Source organism: Phyllobates terribilis, unplaced genomic scaffold (assembly GCF_046119375.1).
Source record: "Phyllobates terribilis strain yellow unplaced genomic scaffold, ASM4611937v1 Scaffold_2__4_contigs__length_985480577, whole genome shotgun sequence".
Taxonomy (NCBI): domain Eukaryota; kingdom Metazoa; phylum Chordata; class Amphibia; order Anura; family Dendrobatidae; genus Phyllobates; species Phyllobates terribilis.
In genome coordinates, this window is record NW_027362762.1 from 51,338,902 (window position 1) to 51,364,061 (window position 25,160).

At 45.5% G+C, this 25,160-nt stretch overlaps 1 protein-coding gene across 11 annotated transcripts in view; it reads right to left on the reverse strand.

Moving 5' to 3' along the window:
• The window catches only part of TENM4 (teneurin transmembrane protein 4), a 1,569,569-nt gene that overhangs the window by 48,019 nt on the left and 1,496,390 nt on the right, over positions 1-25,160 (reverse strand). For 7 of the 11 annotated variants that reach the window (XM_073661697.1, XM_073661700.1, XM_073661696.1 and 4 more), the window contains 3 exons: positions 23,721-23,747; positions 15,574-15,720; positions 7,905-8,121 (listed from right to left, as the gene is read on the reverse strand). In XM_073661697.1, coding sequence (XP_073517798.1) covers positions 7,905-8,121; positions 15,574-15,720; positions 23,721-23,747 — 391 coding nt within the window. The remainder of the gene's footprint in view (positions 1-7,904; positions 8,122-15,573; positions 15,721-23,720; positions 23,748-25,160) is intronic. The other 4 variants (XM_073661699.1, XM_073661695.1, XM_073661694.1 and 1 more) reach the window with 1 other exon arrangement.

The window sequence follows — 25,160 nt, forward strand, 5'->3', positions numbered from 1 at the left end:
TTAATTTTTACCGGTGTTTGGTATGCGTTGGAAAAGGGGTAGTCTTATACGGTGAATATATCCTAAACTCGATATTTTAACAGGAAAGTAGGGGGGTCGTCTTATACACCAGGTCGTCTTATACGCCGCAATATACGGTAACTAAATATGTTCTTGTACATGGGGCAGTATTATGGTAATTACTTTTTCTCCCACAGGGGGCAGTATAAGAGTGTATTTTTAGTATAACATGTAACCTTTATAATTCAGCAAGTCTCGAATTATCCCTTCCCCCTCTCGGATCCTGATCTAGAGCTTTATGTATTTGAAAAATGCAGAATAATTCAGATCGTCACCTGGGACGGCTCAGCGCCGGAGTCTTCCCGCCTCTCCCTTAGGAGGGTTGAGTTTTGCATTATTTACAGAGTCTGTAAGGGAAGCTGAGACCTGGCTGAGCAGATTTCTCAGATCACACTGATAAAAGGAGCTTCAGATGATATAACAGATGAAAACTCAGCAAAGGGATGAATAACCGAACTTCAAACCCCTGCCCACTCCCATATCCCTCGCAGGAGATCATGTCATAGAGGATGAAAACCAATGAAGAAAAAATTTTGGTTAGGCATCATACACATGGCTATAGGGCCCCCATAGGACTCTTTAAGGGCCATACTGTTCCCCTTATACACAGTACTGCATTATGTACATATTGCACCCTTGCATGTCATGGCGGCACCATACCATTTTTTTTTAAACAATGTATCTAAAAAAAAAAGCGATGATACAATTTTGCTACCGTTCTTGTTACGCTCTTACTTCACCCTCGAATCACACTACACTTTCATTTGGTGGAGAATGCGGGTCCTCTACCTCTTCTTTACTCCTAGTATTTTTTTTTCCAGCAAAGGATTCATTATTATCTTACTACGATGACGCTGATAAAGCTTTTACCCCTAAAAATTTACGTAAACATTTTCAGATTTCTAAAACTGAATTCTTTTTTCTTTTATCGTTGCTCTTAAATACATGTTTTTCAGACCACCGGATAATCCTTATTATTCCATTTTCACATCAGGTGCTTTCACTTGAACAGAATAATCACTCCCCAGAGGTGAAAGTCATATGCTTTTTAAAAATAAAAAAAATTATTTTCCCTACTTTGTGTAACAGCTTAGGTTGACTTAATTTTGCACTTTAAAAAAAATGACCAGAAAGGTTTGAGAACCACTTAGATGAAAAAAAATAAAAAAATCCTCCCACCATTAAATATGTATGTGGCAATCACAGCTGTTTCCCATCTGTAGATAAAGCTTGTGTCGACCAGTGTTTTTTTTTTCTCTGCTCCATTTGCAAATGTAGGGTACAAAAAAAATAAAAATAAATGTAATAATCTGTAAAAGAAAAAAAAAAAAAAGAGCTTCTACTTAGTTGAGCTTTTGTACTGCAGGACGTAGTGCATGATTATCCTAAATACTTTAGTGAGGCTGTCGTAAGAATATTGGAGATATCCTTTACATATAATATACCATGTCATAAATTATATACTCCAGCCACATCCAAAGCTGCATTCAGACTACTACTAGGCAAGCCCCACTCCATATGTGCCATGTTCCCACCCTCCGAATGCACCTCTAGCTGCCAGAGTTTGATGTCAGGGTAATAAAAAAGGTTGGTGGAGCGCTGTTTTCACAGACACTTCTGCAGTCTTTAGGAGCCTTGGCAAATTTCAGGAGAGATCACAACTAAAACGTAATAAGATTTTAAAATGGCCCAAATACCTTCATGAGCGGTCATGATGATAGATAGTGGTTCATTCTAGCCAAATTAGGCAGGATAGGCGAGCTTTACTTTAATGTGTATGGGCACCTTAAGACAAAATGAACAGGTGCAAAAGAATTTGCAGGGCTCTTTGTTGACCCCATTGCGGTTCCCAATTTTTAAGCTATAGTTCGAATGACAATGCTAAAAGCTGTAGCCTGTTATGTGTCGGTATCGAGCTGGCATGGTGCACTTCTAGCAGCTTTGCAAGATTAAACTGCTGTAGTTCTGAAAAGACATTGGTGAATCATTTATAGAGACTAAGAACCAACTAGATACCACAGACAACTCTATAGAATATTGGGAACCTAACATAACGAGACTCCGGACGTAATAAGAGGCCAACACAAAATCAGCAGGGTCCATATATGTTTAAAGGACTTTTTGTGAATCCCATGCTACTTCCCAAAGGCTACAGTCACAATAATGATGTTGATGGCAGTTGCCTGTAATGTATTGCCTTAGCTGGAAAATAAGACTGCTGTAAAATGTCTGTACTAAAAAACATCTCAGCAGTATACAAACAAAGAATCATAAAGGAGCCATAGTCAGATGTGAAGCCCTGAAAGATGTTAGCAACACAAAATAAGTGGGGTCTGTATATGTTTATAGGACTCTTTGTGAATCCCATGGCAGTTCCTAATTTTTAAGTATGGTTTCCAATGATATTTATTTTGTACTTACTTAACTCACTTATCTAGCGCCATTAATTCCACAGCGCTTTACAGACATTATTGCCACTATCCCCATTTGGGCTCACAATCTACATTCCCTATCAGTCTTTGGAGTGTTGGAGGAAACCGGAGAACCCGGAGGAAACCCACACAAACATGGGGAGAACATACAAACTCCTTGCAGATGTTGTCCTTGGTTGGATTTCAACCCAGGACCCCAGTGCTGCAAGGCTGCTGTGCTAAGTACTGAGTCACCGTGCTGCCCATATATATAATAAATATAGGGGGAAGCAAGGATTGGGTCAGACAAACCTGGTCTTCAGGGTTTGACAAAAAAAAAAAAAGAAGAGGGGGAAAGGGTTCACCAAAAGCTGAATTTTTCCTTTAAATGTTTTTTTTTCCCACCTCATATAACCCAACAATAAAAAAAGTAAAACCGCTAAGTAAAAAGCAATTGATGCTTTGTTCGGATTGTAACAAACGTGAAAACACCCTTAAGAGCCCCGGAAAAGCAAAATTATCCCTAAATACGGCTAAATCTGTTCCTCTCCATGGTAGACGTTGTTCAGTAATGGGCCTGGCATAGCGAGTGGAATGGCACAGTCTGTGCCGCTTCTGGGCAGCCTTGGGATAGGAACGCTGAAAGCTCACGAGGCGAGATCCATTTACACAGTGTGAGAACAGATTTACATCCAGCCGTTCTTTGAGCGAGCGCTTTTATGCGGGTTTCTAAAGCCGCTGCCACCGGAAAGGCATGGCTGCCTAATATCAGCGAGCGCAGGTATGATTATACTGTATTTAACTGGATTCCCGGGCAGGAAACACGCAGTGAGAATTAAAATAAATGTGGATGTATTCGGATTGTGTTTTCTTCTGCAGGTTGAGCCGCGAGTTTCATTGGGCCGAAGTTTGAAGTTTAGAACGAAGCAGGAAAGTTTTAGTAAAGATTGCACGTAATGCAAATCGTGAGCACGGTGAAACTTGGGGGTCAGAAGACTTTCGTTTAGGTAATTTTTGACTTTTAGAAGCACAAAAGCACTGCATGTGTCCTCTTGGAGACATAAAAAAAGCAAAAGGACAATATTGATCTTAAAGGGGTTATCCAAGACTTTTACATTGATAACTTATCCTTAAAATAGGTCATCAATATCTGATCGGTGGGGGTGCGACACTCGGCACCCCTGCTGTTCACGATGATGCCAACCGGATGTGCCCAGTTGCCGTGCAGCACAGTGCCATCAATGGTATAGTGGCAGTGACCAGGTACTGCACATGCGCATCCTATTGATTAGAAAAGGTGGCAGATGCACAGTATTCGGCCACGGCCACTTTGCCATTGACAAGAGATGTGCTGTCCAACGCCATGACTGAGCATTTTGAGCATTTACGTCCGCCAGCGGCACCGAGAACAGCTGGTCGGTCATCATTGTAAAATTCCCGGACAACCCCTTTAATTAAAGGGGGCTTTGGGAAATTTTTTAGGGAGGGATTGTTTTTTACTTACATGCATGTATGTGGGGCTAAAATTCAATTTTGCAATTGGGTTTCATTAAACATTTTGCACCGTTAGGCTTTTACAGGTTCTTTGTTTCCCTGCACATTCAACTTCGATGTGGTCTGTGGACAAATCAGCTTAGAGCATGTCAGAAAAAGAGAGCTGTACTGTGCAATTCCACTACTGAGCACTTTCATCCGCCAGCAGCACCTAGAACAGGAGGTCGGTCATCAATGTAATATTTACAGACAACCCCTTTAATTAAAGGGGACTTTTGGAGGTTTTTTTTTTAAATCTTAAATGACTGTATTTGAAGCTAAAAATAATTTTTGCATTTGGGTTTCATTAAAAATTTTGCACTGTTTAGCTTTTACGGGCTCTTTTTTCTGCTCATTCAACTTTGAAGCGGTCTGTGGTCATAAATCAGCTGAGAGGAGCTAGATAAAAGACTGTCAGAACAAACTCGGGTAAAAATCCTCAACTCGTTCTGCAGCTGGCAACAGATAGTGCAATATATAGGAGGCAAAAAGGAGTAAAATTTTTGATTAATTTTGATAAAACCCAATTGCAAAAATAATTTTTAAGCCCCAAATACAGGTATTTAAGCAAAAAATGTTACAATAATTTGTCCCCATAGATGGATAACCCCTTTAATAAGAACACTGTATGCAGTGAGCTCCATCTAGTGGTGGTTGCAGATCGGCATAATTTTATTTAAATGTGATCTATAACTTTAAGGTGAGGAGCTTTGATGGCTAAAGGCTGGTTCAAAACAGACTAAGCCCCTCCCATAAGGATGGTTCAAAACAGACTAAGCCCCTCCCATTTTCTAAAAATTGGAGGGATAGGGTGCTACAATAGAGACTCCATCACGGCTCCATACAAAACAGAGATATAATGTGTATGGGAGCTTATATTAACAGATCCGTGAACAGCAACTTGCTGATGGTTTCAATCACTGATTTTTGTAAACAAAAAATGAATAGAACCATAATTAAAAAATTGCAAAAAAACAATGTAACAGGTCATAGAAAATATGTTAGGAATTTCTCTCTCCCCAAATCTCTCATCCCACCTCCACTATACCATTTGCAAAGGGACAAGAGCTGACACTGACACTTAGTTGCTGCTATGCAAATTAGAAGTGTGCATGAGAGGTGGCAAGCTTAATTGTCCATTCTAATTAACATGAATGTAGTTTCTGGTAGCACAGGCCTGTGATAAATATACACCTGGGTGAGGAGGATGCAGCTCCTAAGCTTCAAAGGAGTCCTACCTTGCACCAAGACATCTCAATTTGCATATGTGTTCAATCTGCAGGCTTGTAGGCACTGACACAAAATATGGAATATCGGAAGTTCTATACTTCCGATAATAATGGGACACATTTTTAGTGGCAGGGTCAGCTAGAGAACAATACACATTTTTCCGAACCTGTGAGCCCTTCCGGTAAGCTATGGCACAAAAGTACCAAAATAACAGACCACAGCTATGTCATCTGTAGTCTCTAAACAAAGGCAAATTCGTAATAAAAAAATATGGTATCACTTACGAACTTCGGCAATCAACCAGCGAGAAGTTATCGCAGAAGTTAGATATTTCAATAAAACCATGAAGGATGGAGCCCACCCCACATGAGGTCATCGCAGGGGAGTGTGTGGACAGGTTTCCCCCTTCGGCATAAAAGATCCAGCCGAAGAGGTCATGCCGGGAGGTATACATTCTATAAGCAACGAGTCCCATTCGATAATGGTCAAATCAATTGGAGCACCTCCCTTTTAGCTAAACTGAATTGTCTCTGCGATCTGTATAATAAGTTCTTCTTTAATCCCATTTATTTTGTGTAACTGTATACAATATACTGTATTGTCCCCCTTTGTAAAACCTTTGAATATTTTTCATAAACACTGCCTCCCTTTTGGATTAAATATAAAATTTAATAGTCCTGTTTCCTTTGCTCTGTAATCATTCCTTCCCCAAAGCCATGTATGCTACCAGAAAGCAGGCGTCTGATTAGGCCTATATTATATCTTAAAACTGATCGGTGGTGGCAGCGAATAATCGTAATTGGGCTATCGTGAAGCTGGCAACGACCGTAAGGGGGCATATACACATATTCCATTCGATGGAATCTGGAGGTGTATACGCCCTACGCTCACTGCTCGCTTGCAGATAGCTACGTAGTGAGTAATCGAGGTCGTGGGTGCGTGAATCCCTGACGTTCCTGACAAATTGGTGGCAGCAGTGGGATATTGTGTGATCCCGCCGATGTCGTTCCTGACATAACAGTATATATTTATAAACATTGCTTAATTGTACACGTGCTGATTATACAGGTAGACAATGAGTCGAGCAGTGGAGCCAACCTATATGTACAATCAGCAGAGGCGGACGCAGACCGGTATGAAGGTAAATATGGAATATCCACTAGGGGGCACTGCGTTTCTATATAAAAATTAACTTTTTTAATTTTTACATTTTTAAAAAAATTTTCATGATGTTTATTTTTTTTGTTTATTAGTTTGGAAAATTTTACATGATTTTTTTTTTTGTACAATACAAAATACTGTGTCCAAAGTTATTTCTCCTCCGGACAGGACTTGTCAGTATCACATGTCCAAAATCAAAAATGTCTCAGTCAAGTACCTATAGGACATGCAAAAGTATAGGTACTCTTCCCAGAGAATAATAATCAGTAAGCAGATGCATTATTATGGTGATGGAGACCATTAACAAGCTGCTGTTGATGGATCTGTTATTGTAAAGATGTCAGCAGCATGTTGACAGTTTCCAAAAAGCTAATTTTTAATTTATTTTTCTTCTCTTTGCAGAGTAACGAAATGAATATTTATATATTATAAGGATTCTGGACTTAACAATTGATGAGTACAGAGGAAGTAATGCAGCAGGATATGAACAACTCGTGCAATAAAAGCTGCTCCATCTTTGCATGCAGAATACAAAGGCATATGGAGATTGGCTGGTGGAGCAGGTGGAAGAATAATGTCACACTTGGTTAGATGGTTTTCCTTTCAAATCACAGATGCTTAGGAGACACCGCCTGGTCCCTCCTGTATGTTCTGCATGTGTCCTCATGTCCACACTGGCCCCACTAATGGCTGCTCATGTCCCCACTGGCCCCACTAATGGCTGCTCATGTCCACACTGGCCCCACTAATGGCTGCTCATGTCCACACTGGCCCCACTAATGGCTGCTCATGTCCACACTGGCCCCACTAATGGCTGCTCATGTCCACACTGGCCCCACTAATGGCTGCTCATGTCCACACTGGCCCCACTAATGGCTGCTCATGTCCACACTGGCCCCACTAATGGCTGCTCATGTCCACACTGGCCCCACTAATGGCTGCTCATGTCCACACGGGTCCCACTAATGGCTGCCATGTTGGTGCAAAAGAAGTCACCCCCACACCCGTGAACGCTACACCGCCAGGCAACAGACTCTGCCTCCGCTACGCCGCCAGGCAACAGACTGGGCCGCCGCTACGCCGCCAGGCAACAGACTGGGCCGCCGCTACGCCGCCAGGCAACAGACTGGGCCGCCGCTACGCCGCCAGGCAACAGACTGGGCCGCCGCTACGCCGCCAGGCAACAGACTCGGCCGCCGCTACGCCGCCAGGCAACAGACTCGGCCGCCGCTACGCCGCCAGGCAACAGACTCGGCCGCCGCTACGCCGCCAGGCAACAGACTCGGCCGCCGCTACGCCGCCAGGCAACAGACTCGGCCGCCGCTACGCCGCCAGGCAACAGACTCGGCCGCCGCTACGCCGCCAGGCAACAGACTCGGCCGCCGCTACGCCGCCAGGCAACAGACTCGGCCGCCGCTACGCAGCCAGGCAACAGACTCGGCCGCCCCTATGCAGCCAGGCAACAGACCCGGCCGCCGCTACATCGATAAATTGATAAGTGTTACTAACCCTGCATCAAAAGGGTTCTCTCCTGGGATGGAATGAGTGCTGTCCCGGCCGATTAAAAATTTAATGCGGTGGTAGAAGGACTGCAGGTTCTGATGGGTCACGGGGGCTTGTGTCTCCTGGATTATATCGAGGGGGTCCGGGGAGCCCAGGCACAATGCGTTTGTCTGACAAGATTGCTGCAAGCAGCAGTCGGGGTCCAGGCAATCAGTCAGCCCGTCTGCAAAAGAAAGATCTGAAGGTTAATATTTTATAATCATTAACAGGAGGAATAAGATTTTGGCCCCTGTCAGTTATAGGTCATGGGCCCCCACCCACCAAAGAGGCAAGTCATAGTACATCACATGTCACAGAGTATGTAGGGGGAGGTGCTGGAGACGAGAGGCTCGTGTGGACCCCATGCTCCCCCTAATTGTACCCAAGCACCAGAGCAAACTGACCAATCACAAAGATTTCCTGGTTATTACTGGAAACAGTCAACAAGCAGGTCATGGTACAAGCACATCAGCTGATACAGAATGCGAGAAGGACAGTATATACTACATCAGACTGCACCACCCCGGAATGAAAGTCACAGGAGCAAACACTGGACAGACACTGAACCAGAAGGGGACACCGAGCACTGAAATCAGCAGAACAGTGAGTGCAGCTCTGGAGTATAATACAGGAGGTAACTCAGGATCAGTAATGTAATGTATGTACACTGTGACTGCACCAGCAGAACAGTGAGTGCAGCTCTGGAGTATAATACAGGATGTAACTCAGGATCAGTACAGGATCAGTAATGTAATGTATGTACACAGTGACTGCACCAGCAGAATAGTGAGTGCAGCTCTGGAGTATAATACAGGATGTAACTCAGGATCAGTAACCCAGTGCATTACAGACCTTGTGTCGGAAGGCGCTCGCTCTACATTAATTCTTAGCAATGAACAGTAAGGATCATAGATCAGAGAGTGGGAAAGCAAATATCGGGCCCTTTTGTCCAGGACAGTAAAACTGAACATGACAACGGGGACCATTTTGATCTTTGAGGTCTCCGCCGCCTTCTCTCAGAAATAGCAGAATCTCTGCTCTGCGAGTGGCGGAGCCGTCGGTGGTTTCTGGAGTGGTCACTTGTGGAGTCACTCGGCTGTGAGGAGAAGAATACCTCCGTCCACATGGCGACATCTGCCAGACGAGAGGAAAAAAAACCTCTTGCACAGAGATGGCAGAAGGACTGGAGGTATTTAGTTACACCGGAGCATCGTGCAATAAGCTGGATGGAAAGGCTTCTGAGGGCGTTTGGGAGAAGGATGAGGATTGATGAGTTTCATGTGAGAACAGAGCGCTGCAGACGAGCTGCACTCAGATGTAGCAGAGTGGAAAGTGCTGCGGGATATGTTGGTTCTGTAGAAATATCATCATCATTATTTACATGAAACCCAACACAATATTATATCTCGCCGGGGTTCAGAACCAATCCAGCTCTGCTTCATCTGTAGTAGTGTCCTAACAGGCTATAAGCTTCAGTGCGCTGATTCTCCAGGGGGATTACACCAATGATCGGAAGAAAGACGTGTGCTGGGGTCAAAGTCATTAGCGGGGTCCGAGTCCACCGGAGTAGCAGAGCTGGGTCTTCATTTGATACCACTCATGTAGTTCACACAATTAGTCATCCGCGGTTTTACATAGGACTGCACTGAATCTGCTGCATTGTCAGTTCTCGGAGTTGGAGCCGCGTTCACCTCTGCTACATTTGCACACGTTTTACAGAGGAGACGCTCGGCTCATTACCTGGAGCAGTTGATCTTTACGATGCGAGCAGCTTACAGTAGAAAAAATATCTTGTTTTATGAGGTTAATTAAGAAAATCTCCAGGTTTATGATCTCAGCACTGACACTAATCCGGGTCCGTGAGCCGAGAAATCCCAGAGTCAGACGGAGCAGCATCAGCGCTCGCAACGTGGGAGGAAGGAAAGTCCTAAACCGGTGCCGCGAGTACAGGACAGCATGAAAGAGGGTGAAGAGAACGCTGACAGTGCCCCCGAAATATCCACAGTCAGTGCCGTCGTAACAGGGCCAGCCAAAGTCAGCAGTGCCCCCGTAACAGAGCCAGCCAAAGTCAGCAGTGCCCCCGTAACAGAGCCAGCCAAAGTCAGCAGTGCCCCCGTAACAGGGCCAGCCAAAGTCAGCAGTGCCCCCGTAACAGGGCCAGCCAAAGTCAGCAGTGCCCCTGTAACAGAGCCAGCCAAAGTCAGCAGTGCCCCCCGTAACAGGGCCAGCCAAAGTCAGCAGTGCCCCCGTAACAGGGCCAGCCAAAGTCAGCAGTGCCCCCGTAACAGGGCCAGCCAAAGTCAGCAGTGCCCCCGTAACAGGGCCAGCCAAAGTCAGCAGTGCCCCCGTAACAGGGCCAGCCAAAGTCAGCAGTGCCCCCGTAACAGGGCCAGCCAAAGTCAGCAGTGCCCCCGTAACAGGGCCAGCCAAAGTCAGCAGTGCCCCCGTAACAGAGCCAGCCAAAGTCAGCGCCCCCATAACAGAGCCAGCCAAAGTCAGCGCCCCCATAACAGAGCCAGCCAAAGTCAGCGCCCCCGTAACAGAGCCAGCCAAAGTCAGCGCCCCCGTAACAGAGCCAGCCAAAGTCAGCGCCCCCGTAACAGAGCCAGCCAAAGTCAGCGCCCCCGTAACAGAGCCAGCCAAAGTCAGCGCCCCCGTAACAGAGCCAGCCAAAGTCAGCGCCCCCGTAACAGAGCCAGCCAAAGTCAGCACCCCCGTAACAGAGCCAGCCAAAGTCAGCGCCCTCGTATAATTGCAGCGGCATTCAGAGCCCACAACACCAATCACAGTCAGTGCCCCCATAACAGGGCTCTGTACCACTAACAGTCAGTCATCTTCTAATCACTGTCAGTCGTTCATACACACTAATATTACTGTCTGCTGCTCCTAACCAGAATTCCCCTTTAATCCTGTGGTTGTTGCCATCGCGGCTTCACTCCCGGTGTCTTCGCCTTGTAATATATCCGAGTGTTCCTCATGAAAGAGGAGATTTAATAACTGCAGATAAACTGAATCTGACACCTCACACACGTGGATTTCATCAAGAAAACCAGATACAAGGGGAGACGGCTGGAAAGATGACCTTATGTGATACGCCATCTAATATCACGTCTGGACTGGATACCAGATATGTAACAGCGAGCGACAGACCCCGATACAGCACAACGTGATGGGGGGGGAGGGGAGAAAATGTATCATGTAACTGCTAAATGTAAAAATGCCGACTGTATACATAAACAGCATATATACACTAAGAAACAACTACCACTTATCCCGAGTTACATCCTGTATTATACTCCAGAGCTGCACTCACTATTCTGCTGGTGCAGTCACTGTGTACATACATTACATTACTGATCCTGAGTTACATCCTGTATTATACTCCAGAGCTGCACTCACTATTCTGCTGGTGTAATCACTGTGTACATACATTACATTACTGATCCTGAGTTACATCCTGTATTATACTCCAGAGCTGCACTCACTATTCTGCTGGTGCAGTCACTGTGTACATACATACATTACTGATCCTGAGTTACATCCTGTATTATACCCCAGAGCTGCACTCACTATACTGCTGGTGCAGTCACTGTGTACATACATTACATTACTGATCCTGAGTTACATCCTGTATTATACTCCAGAGCTGCACGCACTATTCTGCTGGTGAAGTCACTGTGTGCATACATTACTTTACTGATCCTGAGTTACATCCTGTATTATACTCCAGAGCTGCACTCACTATACTGCTGGTGCAGTCACTGTGTACATACATTACATTACTGATCCTGAGTTACATCCTGTATTATACCCCAGAGCTGCACTCACTATACTGCTGGTGCAGTCACTGTGTACATACATTACATTACTGATCCTGAGTTACATCCTGTATTATACTCCAGAGCTGCACGCACTATTCTGCTGGTGAAGTCATTGTGTGCATACATTACTTTACTGATCCTGAGTTACATCCTGTATTATACTCCAGAGCTGCACTCACTATTCTGCTGGTGCAGTCACTGTGTACATACATTACATTACTGATCCTGAGTTACATCCTGTATTATACCCCAGAGCTGCACTCACTATACTGCTGGTGCAGTCACTGTGTACATACATTACATTACTGATCCTGAGTTACATCCTGTATTATACCCCAGAGCTGCACTCACTATACTGCTGGTGCAGTCACTGTGTACATACATTACATTACTGATCCTGAGTTACATCCTGTATTATACTCCAGAGCTGCACGCACTATTCTGCTGGTGCAGTCACTGTGTACATACATTACATTACTGATCCTGAGTTACATCCTGTATTATACTCCAGAGCTGCACTCACTATTCTGCTGGTGCAGTCACTGTGTACATACATTACATTACTGATCCTGAGTTACATCCTGTATTATACCCCAGAGCTGCACTCACTATACTGCTGGTGCAGTCACTGTGTACATACATTACATTACTGATCCTGAGTTACATCCTGTATTATACTCCAGAGCTGCACTCACTATTCTGCTGGTGCAGTCACTGTGTACATACATTACATTACTGATCCTGAGTTACATCCTGTATTATACTCCAGAGCTGCACGCACTATTCTGCTGGTGAAGTCACTGTGTGCATACATTACTTTACTGATCCTGAGTTACATCCTGTATTATACTCCAGAGCTGCACTCACTATTCTACTGGTGCAGTCACTGTGTACATACATTACATTACTGATCCTGAGTTACATCCTGTATTATACTCCAGAGCTGCACTCACTATTCTGCTGGTGCAGTCACTGCGTACATACATTACATTACTGATCCTGAGTTACATCCTGTATTATACTCCAGAGCTGTACTCACTATTTTGCTGGTGCAGTCACTGTGTACATACATTACATTACTGATCCTGTACTGATCCTGAGTTACATCCTGTATTATACTACAGAGCTGCACGCACTATTCTGCTGGTGAAGTCACTGTGTGCATACATTACTTTACTGATCCTGAGTTACATCCTGTATTATACTCCAGAGCTGCACTCACTATACTGCTGGTGCAGTCACTGTGTACATACATTACATTACTGATCCTGAGTTACATCCTGTATTATACCCCAGAGCTGCACTCACTATACTGCTGGTGCAGTCACTGTGTACATACATTACATTACTGATCCTGAGTTACATCCTGTATTATACTCCAGAGCTGCACGCACTATTCTGCTGGTGAAGTCACTGTGTGCATACATTACTTTACTGATCCGGAGTTACATCCTGTATTATACTCCAGAGCTGCACTCACTATTCTACTGGTGCAGTCACTGTGTACATACATTACATTACTGATCCTGAGTTACATCCTGTATTATACTCCAGAGCTGTACTCACTATTCTGGTGGTGCAGTCACTGTGTACATACATTACATTACTGATCCTGAGTTATATCCTGTATTATACTCCAGAGCTGTACTCACTATTCTGCTGGTGCAGTCACTGTGTACATACATTACATTACTGATCCTGTACTGATCCTGAGTTACATCCTGTATTATACTCCAGAGCTGCACTCACTATTCTGCTGGTGCAGTCACTGCGTACATACATTACATTACTGATCCTGAGTTACATCCTGTATTATACTCCAGAGCTGTACTCACTATTTTGCTGGTGCAGTCACTGTGTACATACATTACATTACTGATCCTGTACTGATCCTGAGTTACATCCTGTATTATACTCCAGAGCTGCACTCACTATTCTGCTGGTGTAATCACTGTGTACATACATTACATTACTGATCCTGAGTTACATACTGTATTATACTCCAGAGCTGCACTCACTATTCTGCTGGTGCAGTCACTGTGTACATACATACATTACTGATCCTGAGTTACATCCTGTATTATACCCCAGAGCTGCACTCACTATACTGCTGGTGCAGTCACTGTGTACATACATTACATTACTGATCCTGAGTTACATCCTGTATTATACCCCAGAGCTGCACTCACTATACTGCTGGTGCAGTCACTGTGTACATACATTACATTACTGATCCTGAGTTACATCCTGTATTATACTCCAGAGCTGCACGCACTATTCTGCTGGTGCAGTCACTGTGTACATACATTACTTTACTGATCCTGAGTTACATCCTGTATTATACTCCAGAGCTGCACTCACTATTCTGCTGGTGCAGTCACTGTGTACATACATTACATTACTGATCCTGAGTTACATCCTGTATTATACCCCAGAGCTGCACTCACTATACTGCTGGTGCAGTCACTGTGTACATACATTACATTACTGATCCTGAGTTACATCCTGTATTATACTCCAGAGCTGCACGCACTATTCTGCTGGTGAAGTCACTGTGTGCATACATTACATTACTGATCCTGAGTTACATCCTGTATTATACTCCAGAGCTGCACTCACTATTCTACTGGTGCAGTCACTGTGTACATACATTACATTACTGATCCTGAGTTACATCCTGTATTATACTCCAGAGCTGTACTCACTATTCTGGTGGTGCAGTCACTGTGTACATACATTACATTACTGATCCTGAGTTACATCCTGTATTATACTCCAGAGCTGCACTCACTATTCTGCTGGTGCAGTCACTGTGTACATACATTACATTACTGATCCTGAGTTACATCCTGTATTATACTCCAGAGCTGCACTCACTATTCTACTGGTGCAGTCACTGTGTACATACATTACATTACTGATCCTGAGTTACATCCTGTATTATACTCCAGAGCTGTACTCACTATTCTGGTGGTGCAGTCACTGTGTACATACATTACATTACTGATCCTGAGTTACCTCCTGTATTATACTCCAGAGCTGCACTCACTATTCTGCTGGTGCAGTCACTGCGTACATACATTACATTACTGATCCTGAGTTACATCCTGTATTATACTCCAGAGCTGTACTCACTATTTTGCTGGTGCAGTCACTGTGTACATACATTACATTACTGATCCTGTACTGATCCTGAGTTACATCCTGTATTATACTCCAGAGCTGCACGCACTATTCTGCTGGTGCAGTCTTGGCTGAGCTGAGCACTTCTGTGGGGGACTCGGGAGAGGTAGCTATCGGCCATGTATCTTGCATCATATGATCCTAGCCATGTAGTTAGGCGGGTGCTATTGGGTGTCATGACCTGCTTGTTGACTGTTTCTTTAGACTAAAGGACTATGAACATGAAACAATGTAATGGACACAGGGACCCCGAGCACATTGCAGAATTAATGGGCCCCTTTAAAAATAATTTAGGCGTTGCATCCCTTTAAATCAACAGCACAATGTGTTAATAAGCATTTTTTTTTTCCAGCCCCTAAACAAATAAACATCCGGGTGTCGGCAGTATTGTGGCTATTAAGCCGGCGCGGTTTTCTTTTGCTTGAAATGCGTTGAAATGACCCTCAGATTGAAGCGAGCGGATTTTGACGATAATTATAAGGGAAGCAAATGACAAACATTACCTGCACACAAATAATGGCAGCGCGCCTCCTGCAATTACCCCATCAGGAGGACGGATGAATGACAAGCACTCCGTATAATTACGCTGAGAGGGACGCTTCCACCATTACCACCGCGAGCAAGGTGCTTACCGGCATCGTTATCCTTGCCGTCGCTGCAGGCGGTCTCCATGGACGTGTCACATCCTGAGCCCCTCCATCCGAGCTGACACACGCAGTTCCAGCCGTTCATGTCCAGCGTACACCTGCCGTTGCCGTTACACAAGCCGGGGCATCCCTCTGTAAGAAGAGCCAGACAAGGGCAGTGCCCGTTATAGAGCAGGCAAGACGGGCGCCATGTGCGCCGCAATCACCAGGTCAGCAACACACGACACATTGCAACATTTAATACATACATAAAACCTTCATCTAGAAGTAAAGCACCGCAGCGGGTGGGGAACGCTCAATAATTTTTTGACTTAAAGGGGTATTGTAATCTTCAATATCATGCAATAAATGTTTGGTTTCCACAGCATACCTCTTAATTCCCCCAGGGATTTGCTGATTTATGGGACTGCAGCACTGCATCCCCGACACTGTTTATGTCTCGCAGCAGCTGTTCCTGCCCCATTTTGACAGCTCTGCTCGGTAATCCCCATCCAACACCCTCATCTCCACCTATGTGACAGGTATGAAATCCTGCGCAGTATCAGTTTGGTGGAGCTCCAGCTCCCCCACTGATTTTTAGATTTATGGGGCTGCAGCACTGCATTCCTGGCACTGTTCACCTGTCCCAGCTCCTTCTCCTGCGGTACCAGGCTCAACCTAAATATAAAGCAAAGCCACACAACAAACTTAAAGGGGCATTCCAATCTCGGAAGTTTATCCTGTGGTTATGCCATAAATGCCTGATAGATGTTACTGGGCAGGTAACTCTCTCCATTAATTTCTATGGGATTTCCCATAGTAGTCAATGGAGAGATCTGCTCTTACAGGGGCTGGAAATGGGGTTTTGAGGTGAGACATGAATGTATGTCAACAACGGGGCCTCATTTACAGCCTCTGCAAGTGCAGATCTCTCCACTGACTTCTGAGACCTATGTAAAACTCCCATAGAAATGAATGGAGAGAGCCCCCTGTCCGTTCACATCTATCAGGATAAATGTTCGAGAGCGGAATACCCCTTTAATTTTGCTGTGGAGCGCTGCTTTATGTTTAGGTTGAGCCTGGTACCGCAGCAGATGATCCCCCAACTTAAAGAATGAGACAGGAACAGCTGTTGCAAAAAGCAAATGAGCTGAGACAGATAAACAGTGCCGGGGATGCAGTGCAGCAAGCAGCTGAACCACCAGCTCAGGGAATGGGGCAGTAAAGTAATCCAATAGTAGTGAGATACAATGCTTAAATACTACCATACAGTGCGCAATTAAAGTGCCATACAAAGCCTAAACTAATACTGCCATACTATGCGCAGTAAAAGTGCCATACAAAGCCTAAACTAATACGGCCATACTATGCTGAATAAAAGTGCCATACAAATTCCTAAACTAATACTGCCATACTATGCTGAATAAAGGTGCCGTACAATGCTTAAATTAATACTGCCATACAGTGCTCAATAAAAGTGCCATACAATGTCGACATTATTACTGCCATACAGTTCTCAACAGAAGTGCCATACATTGCCTAAATTGATACTGCCATACTATGCTCAATAATCGTGACATACAATGCCTATATTAATGCTGCCATACAGTGCTCAATAAAAGTGCCATACAATGCCTAAACAATGCCTAAATAAGTGCTCCAATAATACCACTCAAGAGTGACAATGTAACTACTCACATATAAAGCAATCTAACATCAAAGCCATACATACAATGCCTAAACTAAAACCGCCATACAGTGAACAAAATATACCGCCACAGTGTGACTAACTTCATACAAAAGGCAATCCAATAACAATTGCCACATAACGCCTAAGTAAATACCGCCAAACTGTACTCAATACCACTACAGAATGAAAGAGTAACAACTTCATAAAGCATTCCATTAATAAGGCCATTCGATGCCTAAGTTAATAACGACATTATTGTGACAAAATAACAGCTCCTTACATAACGTAATCAGAGTGCCATACACTGTCAAAAAATACCGCTATACAATAATATCAGGATTCATGGTGCCGACAAGCCGCCGGTGCCAGGTCATTAGTGGCGCCTCTGTAGGAAGTAATGGCAGTATTTTATGTATACATGTTGAATTATAGGATTTTTCCTGTATTTGGCTATAGCGGTAATAATCACTTCCTGTATGTGGCAGTATAAACGTTGGGAGCATTGCAAAGGGTAAAATCTACAAGAAAATGTTGTAAAATTGTGCCGAAAACCTATACTACGTTTTTGTTTTTTTTCTGGCACTGCAGACTTTGTGCTAATGATACGAGGGATTTGTAGTGAAATCTTCTGTGCAAACGCCACGCGAGATGCAAGACAGGATTATGGCGGGGGTAATTATGGAGATATGATGGACGGGAGAGGTGACGCTGATGATGGCAGCAGCGACTCGCACTCACACCGGGTGTCATTACCATCTCTTCTCACAATGTAATCACAGCGTAATAGAGGAAAAGGGGATAATGTGCGACTAAACGAACAGCAGGTGCGATTATACCGCCCTATACCCAGAAGACTGTGCCGTCATGCTACACATCAAGGTTACATAAAGGGACCGGGAAAACATTTCATTCTACGGTTCAGTCTTAGGTCTGTAAAGGGATTGTCCAGGGTTTGAGAAACATGGCTGCCTTCTTCCAAAAACAGCGCCACCTTTTTTCTACAGGTTGTGTGTGGTATTGCAGCTCAACTCCATTCACTTCAATACAAGACACAACCTGTGAACTGAGGAGCTGCTCTTTATGGAAGACGGCAGCCAGGTTTTTCAACCCCTTTAATCATTGCATAATAAAATGTTCTGCAACTTTCTAATAGGCTTTATGTTTCACTCCTTCTCCATCTTCAAGATCGCGGCTTGCTGACAGTGAATAGGAATTTTTTTTGTTTACACCCACAGAGTTGTCCAGGATTAAATAAATATGGCTTCCTTCTTTCAGAAACATCGCCACCCCCTGACCACAGGTTGTGTGTGGTATTGCAGCTCAGCTTCACTACAACTGCAATACCAGACACAACCTATAGTTAGAGGTGGCGACTGACACCGTTTCTGAAAGGTGTAGTATATTTCTCATTCTGGACAACCCCTTTAAGACCTAGAACTTTGCACAGCTGATGGTTTGCTACAGTGATTTCATCCAGATTAGGAAATAATCCAAGAGATCATATATGTTATAGAAATATTGTAGCAAAACTTTAAGACAGGAGAGATGCGCACACACACACGCACACCTCACTATAAGATGCCCCCAGGTTTAAACAGCAGAAATTAGGAAAAACACATTTCCTACTAATTAAAACTTCCCTGTTGGTGTAAAGAAGTGAAGGAGTGAATAGCACCAATTATCCTGCACTAGTGTAGAACAGGGGGATAATGGGTTTATTGCTAGTGTTTCTCTGTAGCACGTGTGTTATACACATAAAGCTTTGCAGCACGCACATTATGCACACTCTCTGCAGCGCGCTCATACACAACACTCCTGCATATAGCGCATATTCACACTCGGCCCAGCTAGACGCGCATGTACACACAGCAATGTGGTATATAGGCACACAGCTCTACTACAAGCACGCGCGCACCCAAAACTTTGCTGTATATACACAGACCACTCTGCTACACATACACACTCAACCCTGCTACAGACACACAGCTCTGACATAAACATACCGTACATACAAATGCAGAGCTCGGCTATACACGCACACGCAGCCCTGCTACGTCCCGCACACGCAGCCCTGCTACGTCCCGCACACGCACACGCAGCCCTGCTACGTCCCGCACACGCACACCTGCTACGTCCCGCACACCTGCTACGTCCCGCACACCTGCTACGTCCCGCACACGCACACCTGCTACGTCCCGCACACGCACACCTGCTACGTCCCGCACACGCACACCTGCTACGTCCCGCACACGCAGCCCTGCTACGTCCCGCACACGCAGCCCTGCTACGTCCCGCACACGCAGCCCTGCTACGTCCCGCACACGCAGCCCTGCTACGTCCCGCACACGCAGCCCTGCTACGTCCCGCACACGCAGCCCTGCTACGTCCCACACACGCAGCCCTGCTACGTCCCACACACGCACACGCAGCCCTGCTACGTCCCACACACGCACACGCAGCCCTGCTACGTCCCGCACACGCAGCCCTGCTACGTCCCGCACACGCAGCCCTGCTACGTCCCGCACACGCAGCCCTGCTACGTCCCGCACACGCAGCCCTGCTACGTCCCGCACACGCAGCCCTGCTACGTCCCGCACACGCAGCCCTGCTACGTCCCGCACACGCAGCCCTGCTACGTCCCGCACACGCAGCCCTGCTACGTCCCGCACACGCAGCCCTGCTACGTCCCGCACACGCAGCCCTGCTACGTCCCGCACACGCAGCCCTGCTACGTCCCGCACACGCAGCCCTGCTACGTCCCGCACACGCAGCCCTGCTACGTCCCGCACACGCAGCCCTGCTACGTCCCGCACACGCAGCCCTGCTACGTCCCACACATACACACGCAGCCCTGCTAAGTCCCACACACCGAATTGCTACATCCCACACACAGCACTGCTATATCATCCCAGGCTCACACACACAGCCAGCACTGCTATAATCATCACAGTAACACACACAAGCACACAGAGTGTAAACACTATCACAGTCACCTGACATGACCGGTCCTTCAGCTAGTCAGGATGTGCAGCATCAGAGCAACTTTAGTGATATGCTGGTCGCGCTCTCTCCTGCCCTGCTCCAATCAGCCCTGCTACGTCCCACACACGCACACGCAGCCCTGCTACGTCCCACACACGCAGCCCTGCTACGTCCCGCACACGCAGCCCTGCTACGTCCCGCACACGCAGCCCTGCTACGTCCCGCACACGCAGCCCTGCTACGTCCCGCACACGCAGCCCTGCTACGTCCCGCACACGCAGCCCTGCTACGTCCCGCACACGCAGCCCTGCTACGTCCCGCACACGCAGCCCTGCTACGTCCCGCACACGCAGCCCTGCTACGTCCCGCACACGCAGCCCTGCTACGTCCCGCACACGCAGCCCTGCTACGTCCCGCACACGCAGCCCTGCTACGTCCCGCACACGCAGCCCTGCTACGTCCCGCACACGCAGCCCTGCTACGTCCCGCACACGCAGCCCTGCTACGTCCCACACATACACACGCAGCCCTGCTAAGTCCCACACACCGAATTGCTACATCCCACACACAGCACTGCTATATCATCCCAGGCTCACACACACAGCCAGCACTGCTATAATCATCACAGTAACACACACAAGCACACAGAGTGTAAACACTATCACAGTCACCTGACATGACCGGTCCTTCAGCTAGTCAGGATGTGCAGCATCAGAGCAACTTTAGTGATATGCTGGTCGCGCTCTCTCCTGCCCTGCTCCAATCAGACTGATCCGTGTTGGTTACAAGGAAAGAGCGCTGCGCCGCTGCATAATTCCCAGTGATGAAGAAGGACGCGGTGTCATTGTCCTCCTTCATCACATGAAACCACCTCTCTACCATAAAAAAAGTATTGTAAGACTTTGTCTTGCTAAAAAGTGCGTCTTATAGTCCAAAAAATACCAAGTGTATGGAGAGACAGAATCTCCATTATATTTTGAAGGTAATTAGTCCCAATTAAACTAAGTTTTAAAAAATGTAGAATATTGGAGCAAATTCTGTAAATCTCTGGCTGTGACTTCCAGCGGAGGAGAGCGGCAGCGAGATCGGCTGCCATAGCTGTAACTTTTAATGAAATCCGGGCCTCGTCAAGTGAAAAATTTTGGAAAACATTCAGAATAGCAAAATATTCATAGCTGACTGGTTCATTTCAGCAGCGACTCAATTAACTTATTGAAAGCGCCAGATAAAAAGTCAATAATTAGGAAAGACAAATGGATCTGAATAAGAAAAACGCTGATATTCAGACGCGGGCGCCGCACTCTCCAATCACAACACTTTCCATTAACCTCATTTTCTTAGCAAATCTGAATGTTAAAAGGTTTTCCCCAAGAGGCTTCAACTCTACTGAATGACTTAACCCTTCATAGTCCAGGATTAAACAACAAGTTGCAAGTTTACTTTTCAGAAACCGAAGCTATAGCTTTCCATAGGCCATTTCTTGGATTGTAGATTAGACTGTTCAAACCAAGCACAGGCGATCGGTGCCCCCCATGGCATAGCCAGATGGTTCAGGGCACCCTCCCACCTACTATCTTTGCCTTTCTTTGACCCCTGAATAGCCAGAACGGTCGATCTAAAAAGAGGAGGGCCGGGAAAGATGGGAAGGTGCACACAATAGCTTGCATAAAGCGTCCATGCTTTGTTTGAACAGTCGTTTTGTGCTGACAGATTCCCTTTAGAAAGAATATGCTACAAAATCAATGCTAGATCATGCACAAAAGCGGAAATTTTTTTTTTTTTATCCAAGACAACCCTTTAAATTCTCATTGCTTCATAGTGACCAAATTTGGTGCAATTGTTTTGGTCAATGCTGATAATCAACCCTGAAGAAGGGCACGGGAAACATATTGGAAAGCTGAGAGTTTCCTCATTGACTTTTGATGCTGGTGATATTATAGGAGATCCCCCCCCTTTCCCCAGAGAACACATCACTGGAGACGGCAATTTTTTGAGTTGCTTGGCACCAGTAGACAATCCTAAGCTGAGTGATCTAGGAGCAAATAAGGGCCAACTTGAGGAACCCACAAATTTTTGATGTCTGACCTGGTTTTCATGCAAGTTTTCACGTCCCTGGGCACCATCTGACCCTTGGGTTACTGATAGAGACCTTTATTTTCATTGCATCCATGATGGACAAAACTAATCACCCCAGGACTATCTTCTAAAACCTCCTATGACTCCATACTTTCACTGAATGGTCAAACCATGTATGGTCCTGTTGGGTCCTCCAGAAAGTGAGTTGTGCGCCTTAGCCACTCTCCTTTCAGATAATATCCTTTAGAAAATCTCCTTTAAAGGGGATCTGTCACTTGTCATAAACTTTTTTTTTTAATCTGGGATAAATGCCGCTGTTCTCCTGATTCTGGCGTAGTTTTTCTTTTGTTTCTACGCCTCTCCGTTCCAGAGATATGGCCCCATCTTCCTTACATGGAAATTTTAGTTGCTGTTTTTTTTTAGCCAACTGGGCATAGTCTTCAAGGTGACGTCCACAAAGCTGGACACCACGCCCACTTGGCCAAAAAGACTAGATTTATGTACAGGGAAGAGGAGGCCATCTCTCAGGAACTGAGAGGCGCAGGAACAAAAGAAAAACATCGCCGGATTCAGGAGAAGAGCGGCATTTACACCAGGTATAAAAATATACATTTATGACAAGTAACAGTAGATTTTTTTAGCCACACTCCCTTCTCTAGTTCAGAAGGAGATGTCTGACAATGCCCCAAAATATAAGACCTATACAGTATAAGAGATCAAAATACATCAGATCTAGGTCTTATATTTTTAGGCATTATCAGACATCTCCTTCTGAACTAAAGAGGGGAGTGCGGCTAAGATGGATACAGGAATACACAAAAAAACAAACATGGTTCCTTTTCTGGGGCTGGTTGTCATCATTCTAGCCCTGGGGCAAGATGTCCTAGTGGTTATTGCCTTTAATCCTAGCAGTGATCATTTTTTCCAGCCATGGTGGAGAGCAGACCCCATAACTTCTTTCATGGGTGGGGCTAACAGCTTCTTTGCGGGCTGTCTCTATGATCTGAATGCTCATTGGTCAAGTGTTTCCAGCCAATCACTATAGTTTCCTTCTAGATAAGTAGTTGCTTGGACCGCCCCTGAGCAGCCAGGTTTATGGCACGCAGATCTCATGCTACGTCTATAGTCAGATCAACATAAAATGCAACATAATAGCAAAACTATAGGTCAATGTAGTCATGTGTATTCGTGTAGGAGCAAAGGCAAGCCGATGGAAAAGCAAAAAAATATATACATATGTATATCTCAAGACTCCATGATGCTGTAAAATAAAAGGCTGTCTCTGACAAGGACACATGGAAGGGAGGGTGGTGGATACAAAGTAGCATCAGATGGAAGAAGACACACTGGAGCAGTTGCAACATTTCTGTGGAAACACAAGACAATAGGAAAACTGATACAATACCTTTCACTACCTTATCCAGATAGTGGGCTTGGGGAATAAAAGACAGGACATTTAAGGTAGGGTTGAATAAGTGCTGGGTGCTAGCCGGCCGTGCACGGGCTACAAAAGCACAAAGGGACAGAAGAGAAGCCGTGTTATATAGCCATGAGACAGAGCCGGCTCAGAGGAACACACGCGCATGCACGCAGCCTGGAAACCTTTACAATGGAAGCATTCAGTAGGAAGCTGCACTTGGATTCCAGCTCTTGAGAGAGAGTTTCTTTCTGCATCAGGGGGAAAAACTGCATTCCTTTAAGGGATTGTCCACTTTTTTTTTTTTTTTTCCAACAAACAAACTTTTAATAGTAACCTAATTTTTGGGGCACTAATCAGTAAATAATAAAGGGGTCCCCACATCTGGTAAGGACCACATTGATGACAGCCGGTGAGCTCAGACTTTCACTAGTCCTGCAGCTAGAGGGGCTTCTGACCGCCCAAACCCCGAGCAATACAGGAGAACCAGTGGATTGGTCACTCTACAATGGCCCAAATTGCTCTCCACCACTAGTGGGCACTCTAAATCTTTTTATGTTAAGCTTTATGGCTGCCAATGGCATGAAGTATTTACAAGGGGCAACTAGCCGGTCCTCAAGTGCCACCAGCTGACACCCAAACTAATATATTGTAGGGGTGTAGAGAGACCATTGAGATCTATGGCTTCCATGCCATCCTTTGATTATAATGGGTGCCAAGTTATGAGTGCCCATAAATAGGTCAATGTCCTGCACCCATTCACAGACTGAGGGGTCAACTCTTCTCTAACTGCTATAGCGATCTGTAATACACCGTTCACAGCCAAAGCTGCATCGAAAATTCCAGTGGCTGCAATTTGTAAAAAGAATAAGCTTCAGGCTGAATTGTTTGAGCGCGCTGCCCCCTACTGGATTACATTCAAGGCAACTGTTTGTGGTCTAGGAGTCCTAGTTCCTTGCATCCAGGCTGCATCCCTGATCTATACACACTTTCCACCAGCAGAGGGCAACAGTGAGAAGCACCCTGTTATCGGCTGAATGCAGCTCTGGATGTGACTGGAGTATAAAATGCAAACTTTCTCCACCATATAATGTTTCTAAGTGGATCTGGGCGATATAGACCCGCCTGTGCAGTCCCATATTTTTTTTTGAATGCTTCTCTGTCCTATAAAGGCATCATAAATGCATTAAGCGGAGCAGTGAGGGGGCATTTAGGGGTTTTATTTTTCGGCTATAAAGCAGACAATGACAGGAATGCACATAGAGAGGAGGGCGGAGGAGGGGGCGCCATGCAGGTGAGACATCACACAAGGACAAGTAGAAAGCTCACTGCCACGTAGATATCATTGCCAGTCAATGTCCTTTCATCTGTGCCATATTACTGACTTTTACGACGTTCCCCCCTCTCCTCGGCGCCCGCGCTCCCTCT